General features: G+C 39.7%; 1 protein-coding gene across 1 annotated transcript; it reads right to left on the bottom strand.

The window, feature by feature from the left end:
- Positions 1–1,648: 1,648 nt before the first annotated feature.
- Positions 1,649–3,052, bottom strand: LOC115433909 (early growth response protein 2b-like). Its single transcript, XM_030155464.1, has 2 exons — positions 2,893–3,052; positions 1,649–2,768 (listed from the first exon to the last, which is right to left on the bottom strand). The coding sequence occupies exons 1-2, from the start codon at positions 3,050–3,052 to the stop codon at positions 1,678–1,680; spliced, it is 1,251 nt and encodes a 416-aa protein (XP_030011324.1). The 3' UTR covers positions 1,649–1,677.
- Positions 3,053–10,668: the final 7,616 nt, after the last annotated feature.

Here is a 10,668-nt window from a genome sequence, read left to right as displayed (position 1 = left end):
CAGGGAATGTTTCTATTCATTTGGAGAGTTTGGCGGTGATCGGACCTGTGAAGGCTGAGGAAAACTCATACAAACGCCCTCCTGTGACGGAACATCGATCGATCGGACGCAGAACGTGCATTATAGTAGGATTAACTGGATCAGAACACAGGTACATGTCTCTGTATATGGATTATTGCACCGCTTCATCAAGACAGTGTCCTAATTGCAGTTTGCATTAGTGTAGACTGAACCACTGGAGGCGGAGCATCCATCCTTTTCCTTCATTTCATTTAGTTTAATTCATGGATGCATTTGTTCTTTGACTACAACATGAACAACACCACATCTGTCTGACCTCATGGATCAGCTGTTTTTGGTGTCATCATTGTTTATTTGAGCACATGTAACAGCCTAAACTTCTCCCTTCTGATAACTAATTTATTTGCTTCAATGCTGTTTTTTGTTATTTTAATTTGTATTTTTTCTGTTTGCTTTGCTTCCAGTTCTTGTGACAGCTTATGGAAACACAGCTACTGTCTTACTGTGGTGTAGAGCTAGCATATTAGCATGCTAACATCTGAACACACCTCTGCAATCTAGACTAATGACATCTTTGTCATTATATCAAATCTGTTATTTCTTTGCTGAGAATTTGAGCTCATTTGTTTTACTGTTTTAAAAGGGAAATATTACAAATTGTACCTTTAAAGACCATAACTATCAGTAATGAAACTCGCTGCTAAACTTTTCTTCTTGCACATTGATGATGAAGCTTTCTACGGAAGCGTATTGCATTCACACACAAAAATTAATTTGGCTCTGTTTTTCTTGTTAATTCAGAAAAACAAAGCCAAATTTTAATTTTTTCTGAAAACTGTACCCTACTATAACGGACGTTTCTATGTCTGACACATGTTTGTCTGACACGTGTGTGATCGATGTCCCAATGTTGCAGCACGGGAGGACACTATCGTACAATGGCACCACGAGTACAATGCCACTAGTCTCATTAATTCAGAAAAACAAAGCCGAATTTAACTTTTTTCAGAAAACAGTATCTCGTTAATTCAGAAAAACAGAGCTGAATTTTTTTCAACTTACTTTTTCTTGTAATTATGAGAGAATTATCTCGTTAATTTGGAAAAACAGAGCCAAATTTTTTTTAAAACTTTTTTTTCCCTCGTAATTACAAGATAGTTATCTAGTTAATTTGGAAAAACAGAGCCAAATTTATTTTTTGTGTGAATGCAGTATGCCTCCGTAGTTTCATTTAACAGTGGAAGTAAATTTTCCTTTTGCTTCCTGCGCCTCAAATTCCCCTTTACCTTAAACTAAACTGCTGTAGAAAAATGCAGTTTTCTTTCTGAACCTACAGGGATGCGATCCCATGTTTTCAGCCTGAACTGTATTTGAATCCCTGAGAAGCATAGGTAGACTAATGCCTTGCCACAGAGCACTAAAGCTGTGTCAGTGGGTCCAGAGGGTCAGAGGTCTGCAGTTCGGTGTCCATCTGACCAACCCTGGACAAAAACGGAACTTCCGGCTCTGATAAATAATGAACACGTGGTTTGATTGATCCTGATTGACGTGTGGTCTGGTTAATGGGAGTATTGACAGTAAAGGCGCGTACACACAGGCGCGTACACACACACACACACACACACAGCACAGTCACGGTTCCGTGCGCGGTGCGGATTATGACGCGGCGGGTTTCTTCTCCTTCTGCCGCAGGTGGATCTTCATGTGCCGCCTCCTTTCGTCGCTCCGGGCGAACTTCCTCCCGCACTGGTCGCAGGAGAACGGCTTCTCTCCGGTGTGCGTGCGGATGTGCGTGGTCAGGTGGTCGCTGCGGCTGAAGTTCCTCATGCAGATGCGGCACTGGAACGGTTTGTGGCCGGTGTGGATGCGCAGGTGCCGGCTCAGCTCGTCCGAACGGGAGAACCGGCGGTCGCAGCTCTCCGCCGGGCACGGGTACGGCCTCTGGTGGACCGGGGTTTTGCTGGGTCGGTTCGGGTACTTCCTGGGTCGCAGGATGGGCCTGAGGGGGAGGTTCTGGTGGCCGGGGAAGGCGGCCGCCATGGGGCCGTCGGCCGACGGGGAGGGGGCGCCGAGTGTAAAGTTTCTGATAGTGTTGAGGGGCGTGAGGGGCGGCGGGACCCGGAGGGAGTCCAACGGGTACGGGAGGGATTTCCGCTCCGGGAAGGCCGTTTGGATCTCCCTCTGGCCCTGCGGGTAGAAGCCCCCGTACTCCGGCATGATGGAGAGCAGCGCGGCCCCGTCCACGGTCGGTTTGGGCGCAGAGTTGTAGGTCTGGGGGGTGTGGTAGGACATGGCGCAGGTGGAGGTGGCCAGGTACCCCCCTCCGGACTGGTCCTGGTACATGTCTCCACTGCAAGAGTAGGAAGGGGCCGGGTGGGGGTGTGGGTGTGGGTGTGGGTGTGGGTGTGGGTGGCTGTGAGTGGGCGCGTACATGTGGCTGATGTCTGGCTGTCCGTGCGCCATGGCACCGCTCCCCGCGTCCTCCGCGTCTCCTCCACCAGCTCCTGCGTAAATCTCAGGTGATACCGGGGGGGATCCGGATCCTGTGGCCGGACCCGGGTCTGCGATGTCAGCGCTGACCACGTTGATGGCGTCCCCTGGTGTCCACGGCCCTCCTGGACCCCTGGAGTCCACACAGAACTTACCGGTGAACGCCACAGGGTGCGTGCGTAAAGTTGCCACGTAGTGCGTCAGGTCTGCGTGCAGAGGCAGCTCAGGTGCGCTCTTCTGCTCGAACAGGAGACCACCTGTAAAAGTAAAGGACTCTATCAGAGGATTCCCTGGATCTGAACATTTCTGAAGTGGCTTGGACCTTTACGCGCAGCAGTCAGAAACCCAAGCCCCACTAGAGCCTGGACCCACTGGACTTACCGCACTGGTTCTTATCCGGTTTCCCTTCATACTCATCCTCACCCACGGGCTCCTCTTTAAACACCACCGGCCCCACCTCCGCCGGGTACACATCTTTAGGAATACTGTCTACAATACCACTGAGAGAAGCAGAAACTTCATCCACTAGTTTAGCTGTCATGTCTTTGACACCGCGAACAAACCCAGGAACTGCTGCAGAGGAATCCAACCAGTTCACTGCTCGGCTCTGCCTCAAACATTTACAATATTTGCCCTCATTTTTGTCTGTTCCGCCTCTCATCTGGTGTAAATAGCTCGTGGGTTTTGCAGTATGGTTATAAAGGGAATCTCTGGGTGTCCCGTGACGTCATTCGCCAAATATGGACTAAGTCAAAGGGAACTCCAGAAATAGGACGGAGATGATGCTGTGACGAAATGCGACAATAACTAACATTTACACGATTGACTTGAACAAATGTCACAGCTGATGTTTGCATCTAAATCAGTCTACCGTCAACATGTTTCAGGTGTAAGCACGTGCTTCGCGCCTGTTTTTCGTCTCGTCCAAAGGTAAAAAGTGTCCCATGGTTCGGAATTCCGGTGGCACTTTTCTCCTTAAATGGTTTCTCCGGTGAGGTGAGAGGATCCCCGTCTGCTTATAAGGCTGGTATCCGGGTAGGTTGTGTTGCATTGTGTTGTTTTTGTGCCAGCTGAGCCCACACACTGCCTGACTGCACACGCACATTTGTTTTTGTCAGAACAGATCACTGCTCTCACTGAGTCTGCCTATTGTTGGTGGATGAGATTGATGGGATGATTAGTAGGAGAGCAGTCATTTCTTTGCACTCCTTTAAAAAAATGTCGGATTTGCGTCTGCACTTGTTCCAAAAAAATCTACTGAAATGGATTCATGCAGGACTGAAGGTTTGTCAAGATTTCAACCAAGAAAACAGAATTAACCCATAAAGACTCAGAGCCACTTTTATGTCAGTTCCTAAATGATATTTTCTCTATATTTAACCTTTCTTAAGTGATTTATCACCATTTATTTATAATATCATCCTCTGTATTTTCTATTTTGTCAGTATAAATAATCTATTTTCCTATCTTTAATTTACTGATCATGTAGATCAGGGCAGTCAAACTCATTTTAGTTCAGTTCCACATTCAGCTAAATTTGATCTGCAGTGGACCGAACCAGTAAAATAATGACAGAATAATATATAAATAATGTCAACTCCAAATTTTTGTCTTTGTTTTAATGTAAAGGGGAAAAAAACATTAAATTAAGAAAATACATATACGTTTTATAAACTATCCAAACGAAAAAGATGTGAATAATGTGAAAAAAAATGAAATTTCTTAAGAAAAATAAATGCAATTTTAACAATATTCTGCCTCAACTTATTATTTCTACATGTGCATTATGGATCAGATCTACAAAGACACTGAACACTGAGGAACAGGGAGGAAATTGTTAAACTTGTGCTTAATTTTCTTTAAACATGTCAGGTTTGTATTTGTTCAGGTTATTCACATTTTATTGCTACAGGATAGTTTGTAAATGTAAATATTTTCATAATTTAATGTTATTTTTTGCACTAAAACAAAGACAAAAATTTGAAGTTGTTAAATCAAGATTTTTATCTTAATTCAAGATTTTTTTTATTTTATTTTTTATTTTTTTGGCTTAATTCAAGGTTGTTGTTTTTTTTTGTTTTTTTTTTTACTTAACTGGAGATTTTTTTTTTTTTTTGCTTAATTCAATTCAACACTGTGGAATTTTTGCACTTTACAAAAACATCCCACGGGCCAGACGGGACCCTTTGGCAAGCCGGATTTGGCCCCCGGGTCACATGTTTGAGACCCCTGGTGTAGATGTTCATAAAAGCTCAAATTAGAGTTGAGGGTTATTCTATTAAAAACAGGGAAAACTGCAGAAAAAGGGACTTTTTCAGGAAAATATATCACTAACTGAAAGTAGCCCAAGTGTGTCCATCCACTGTCATTGATCCAACTCCATGGGTTTTGCTGGTGAATCAATGTTGTAGAAGATGACAGTGTTTCCACGGTAACTACAGACCCTCTGAACATCCGGTAACATCCAAGTATTAAACATTTTAGATCAGTAGACAGTTTTGGTCTGTGGGTCTTTATGGGTTAAGACCAAAAAAAAAAGACTGAAACACATTTAACATTTGCCTCTCACTGAGGCACTGAAAACAAATCTGAAAGGTTTCTATAACTGGATTAGACACTTGGCAAACATAAAGTCATAGCAATAAGAAATCTCATCCCAAACTGTGAGTTTATCTGTGCATGAACAGACATGAGAGGACATTTAGAATGAAACCCTGATCCAAGGCACTGGGAGGCTGCAGCAGAGGCACAATCAACAGGAAAAACACATCTGGAAAAAAAAAAACCTATCTGTGAAAGTTAAATGATCATCATTTATGGCAGGGCCGTCTTAACAGTATTGTGGGCCTCCGGGCAAAGCAGTGTACTGGGGCCCCTATGACAACTACTCACAGGAATTATTATTGGCTGGAAGTCAGTGGTCTGCAGGATGTCGTTTCCCATGCACATAAGTGAAGGCCAGTTCAAACCATGCTGCCCCTCTGTGCTACGAAGCTGATTTTTTCCAAGTTTCAGTCCTGAAAAAGAACGTTCTCCTGAACAGTTGGTCACCATCATGCACATGAACACGATGAGTGTAATTTCAACATTCTGGAATAGAGATTTCAGATTGTCGGAAAAAAATGTTCTGTATAAGTTCTTGTTCAAAATTTTTAAAACAATCTGTAAAAAAAAAAAAAAAAATGATGGAAATTTTTTAATGCAAAACAATAAAATCTTTATAAAATGAGTGGAAAATTCCAGTACAAACTAAAGAAATCTATGTAAAATGATTGGGAACTTCTGGTACAAAAAAAATCTGTGAAAAATAATTATTGAAAAATTGTAGTACAAAATAATTTTTTATCTTTAAATAAATCTGTAATAAAAAAAAAAAAAAGATAGAATTTTTTAGTACAAAATTTTAAAAAAAAATCTGTAAAAAAAATTACAGAAATTTTTTTAAATAAAAAAACTTGGAAAATGATCAGCATGGGGGCCCTCTGCTTGTAGGGCCCATGGGCAGGTTCCCATCAGCCCCATTCATCAAGACGGCCCTGATCTGTGGATGTATTTGGAAAAAAATCCTCCCAGTTCATCCAGCAGATCTATGGACGTTTGATGGACAAAGAGCTTTCCTGACCCAACATGGCACTTATTTGACAGACTACTCACTCGTTTCTAAAATCTAAACAGAAGTAGAAGAAGTTCCTCCATGGCTGAATGGACGCAGGCCTGATGCTGACTTTATTTCTTTTATCAAACACTACATGTTCAGTTGTATGTTCACAGCCAACACTCTAATTTTACAGAATCTTGCCAACTTTAACCCATAAAGACCCAAACATCCACCAGCGACCAAAAGCATCTACTGATAGAAACTGTTGATCCATTAATCCTATTAATACATGTCAATAATTGGTGTAAATACAGTTCTTCATCTTTTCATGGTCATCAGATATGACCCATTTGGACGTTCAGAGGCTCCGTAGTTACCTTGGAAACACCATCATCTTCCACAACAGGGCTCTCAAACTCATCCTTTCAGGTTCCACATTCAGCCCAATTTGATCTCCAGTGGGCCGGACCAGTAAAATAATAACAGAAGAACCTATAAATAGTGACAACTGCAAATTTTTGTCTTTGTTTTAGTGTAAAAAAAACCATTAAATTATGAAAATACTTACTTTTATAAACTATCCAAATAAAAAAGATGTGAATAACCTGAAAAAACTGAAATTTCTTAAGAAAAATAAGTTCAATTTTAACAATATTCTGCCTCCACTTCTCATTAGTCCATGTGCATTCTGGATCAGATCTACAAAGACACTAAACACTGAGGAACAGGAAGAAAAGAGTTCAAACTGGACTGAATTTTCTTTAGATATTTCGGGTTGTTCATATTTGTTCAGGTTATTCACATTTTACATGGATAGTTTGTAAATGTAAATATTTTCATATTTTAATGTTATTTTTTGCACTAAAGCAAAGACAAAAATTTGAAGTTGTCATTATTTATAGGCATAGTGTAATATTTTTTTCACATCAAACCGAGAAGAAAATCTGCAGTCATTCTTTTTTGTGGGTTCTTCTGCTGTTATTATCTGACTGTAGATCAGATTGGTCTGGATGTGGAACCTGAACTAAAATGAGTTCCACAGCCTGGACTGTGGAATTTTTACACTTTGTAAATTCATCCCACAGGCCAGATTGGAACCTTTGGCGGGACGCATTTGGCCCCCGGGACGCATATTTGAGACCCCTGATCTTCAACATTGACTCACCAGTAAAACCCATGGAGCTGGATCAGTGACAGTGGACGGACACACTGGGTTTATGATCAGTTAATGACAGACTGGACTGAAAAAGACACTTTTTCTTCTCTGCATTCTCACTTCAGAATGCAGAAAACCACTCATATACCACATGTTCTTATCAATTTACATTTCTGCAAAAATATAATCTCAAGCATTAGACCCAAAAATATACTTTACATCAACATTTGCTGATGTGAGTTTCTGTGTTGGAAGAAAAGTGTACTGAAGGGTCATTTATTCTGAATGAGGTTTGTATTCTGAATGTGTCAAAAATGATGATTGGAGGTTATGGTTTCTGTAGCATGGGTGCTGATTGATAGGTGTGATGGACAGCAGAACTGGTGAAGACGCTAAAAAGACTCTAATATTTGAAGTTTAACAGTCTCTAACATCAACACCCGACCTGTTAGCATTACTGCATTAGCTTAGCATCAGTATTAACCCATAAAGACCCAAACATCCACCAGAGACCAAAATGATTTACTGATATAAAATGTTATATACCTGTTGATCCATTAATCCTATCAATGCATGTCAATAATTGGTGTCAAATACAGTTCTTCATCTTTTCATGGTCATCAGATATGACCCATTTGGACGTTCAGAGGCTCTGTAGTTACCGTGGAAACACCGTCGTCTTCTACAACATCAGTTCCCCAGTCAAACCCATGGAGTTGGATCAGTGACAGTGGACGGACACACTGGGTTTATGTTCAGTTAATGACAGAGTCCATGGGCTAGGAAGGGTCCTCATGCACCCCCCCACCCACACACAGCTTGACTTCTTTGGTATATTATTATACCTATGGGCCTACTCTGTCAGAAAAATGATGTTAACATGAGATGAACTGGTTCACACCATCTGTATTTGACCTTTGTAATATCGTTACGCCATCTAAGTATAGATTGGTAAACTAGGGGTGGGGGAAATAAAACTGATTATATTATATATTTCTATACTGAACCTCTAGACCAATTATGTGTCATTTTAAAGCTCTTGAACAACTCTATACAATAACACTAATCAAAATGGGGATATTATCATTGATAAACAGATCTAAGTCAAAAGGTCATGTGTACTCCAAAGAAAGTAAAATTGTCACCTTTCTCATTTCAGAATCCTGTTTTGGCAACAAAACCTAAATATATCTGAACAGGGAATTTTCAAATTTCAAACCTGAAATGTCTAAAGAAAATGAAGCACAATTTTAACAATTCGATCCATAATGCACATGTACAAATGATGAGTTGCGGCACGATAGTTAAAATTGGGCTTATTTTTCTTAAGAAATTTCAGTTTTTTCAGGTTATTCACATCTTTTTTTGTTTTGATAGTTTATAAAAGTGAGTATTTTCACAATTTGATGTTTTTGGGGGGTGTGCACTAAAACACAGAAAAAAATTGGGAGTTGTCATTATTTATAGGTTCTTCTGTTATCATTTTACTGGTTCAGCCCACTGCAGATCAAATTGGGCTGAATGTGGAACCTGAAAGAACAGGAGTTTGAGAGCCCTGCTTTAGACTTTAGTTAAGTGGAGCTGCTAGATGAGGGAAAAGTGTTGATTCAGGTTTTTTAGAGAGTTTACTTTAAATTATATAGATTTCACCGAACATCGGTCCATGTGTCCATCCTTAAAAGTCGCTGATGCTGACGTTAATCTACTGTCACCCACTGACTTCTACGTACACCTGCATGAGCTGTACATCTGATTCATCTGCCATGAATGTTGTTTCAGAAACGGACACATACACGTACGTGTTCATTACACAAAGCAGAAAAAGACTAGCATAATTTGACATGTGACAACAATGTTTGTTTTCACATGGACACAACAAAGTGGAGTTTGTGTTGTAAAAAATATCTGTGATGAATTAAAACATTGTTTCTATGTGAATGAATAAGAAAATGAAGAAAATGTGGTTGAAATGGTCAGAATACAGAAAAAATATCCCCTGGAATGAAGTCTGATAGAATACTTTAAAATACTACTTATTATTATACATTAGACTTATTATTCTAAGTCTGATAGAATAGTTTTTTTTAAAAAATATTATAGTATGCACAGTATACTATACATATTGTATATGATATACATATTGTGCATACTATAATATTTTTCACAACATAAGTTACTTATTATCATTATTATCATTATTATTATTATTATTATTATTATTACTACTTTACCACTTGTTTCTGCTAGTACTTTCCGATGTGCAATTGTGTTTTGTTTTGTTTTTTCACTACAGTTTTTTTTTTTTTTCATAGTTTTTTATAGTTATGTTATTGTATTGCTTTTTTCTTGCTTTTTTCTGGTGCTCTTTCTTGTGTGTATGCTCAGTGTTTGTGCTGCTTTTGGAACCTCAATTTCCTGATGGTTCTGCCCAAAGGATCAATAAACTTCTATCTAATCTAATCAAATGAAACTGGTGATGTCAGAGTTGACCGACATCAGAAAACCAAATGAGGGCATGTCTTTGATACGTCTGCTTCTGGTCTTCAGTCTCTTCAGTCGTATTCACACACTTGGACCACCGATGCTAAGGAGCGTTGTTGTGGTGGCATGAGGTTGACCCACATGTTAGGCTGATGGAGTCTATGGTGGTTCATCCTTTAATGCACAGGTGTCAAACATGCGGCCCGGGGGCCAAAGCCGGCCCACCAAAGGGTCCAATCTGGGCCATGGGACGAATTTGCAAATTGCAAGTTATGCATTGAACTCAAAAATTATATCATAATAACCTATAAATAATGACAACACCAAGATTTCTCTTTGATTTAGTGCAAAAAAACATTAAATTATGAAAATGTTTACATTAACAAACTATCCTTTAACAATAAAACGTGAATAACCTGAAATGTCTGATGTGAATTAAGAACAGTTTTAACAATATTCTGCCTGTTACTGAATGTGTTGTGTTTTTGTATAGCAGATCCATAATGCACATGTAGAAATGATAAGTTGAGGCAAAATACTGATAAAATTGTAATTGTGTTTCTTAACAAATTTCATTTTTTTCAGGTTATTCACATCCTTTTTGTTTGGATAGTTTTTAAACGTAAATATTGGCATAATTTAATGTCATTTTTTGCACTAAAACAATTTGTAGTTGTCATTATTTATTGGCTATCATGCTATTATTGCACTGGTCTGGCCCACTTCAGATTAAATTGGGCTGAATGTGGCCCCTGGAAGAAAATGAGTTTGACAGCCCTGCTTTAATGGGTCACATGACCATACTGTGTAACTTCAGCCACAAAAGCGTCCATCGGTATGCAGTGTTTTTGTGATGTTTGACTAAAATGCCGTGTATTTCCAGCTTCGTGGGGGATGAATGACTGTAAATATGCAAGTACAA

This window comes from Sphaeramia orbicularis, chromosome 15 (genome assembly GCF_902148855.1).
Source record: "Sphaeramia orbicularis chromosome 15, fSphaOr1.1, whole genome shotgun sequence".
NCBI classification, from domain to species: Eukaryota; Metazoa; Chordata; class Actinopteri; order Kurtiformes; family Apogonidae; genus Sphaeramia; species Sphaeramia orbicularis.
Note: the sequence above shows the minus strand (reverse complement) of the source record. Positions and strands in the feature narration are given on the sequence as shown.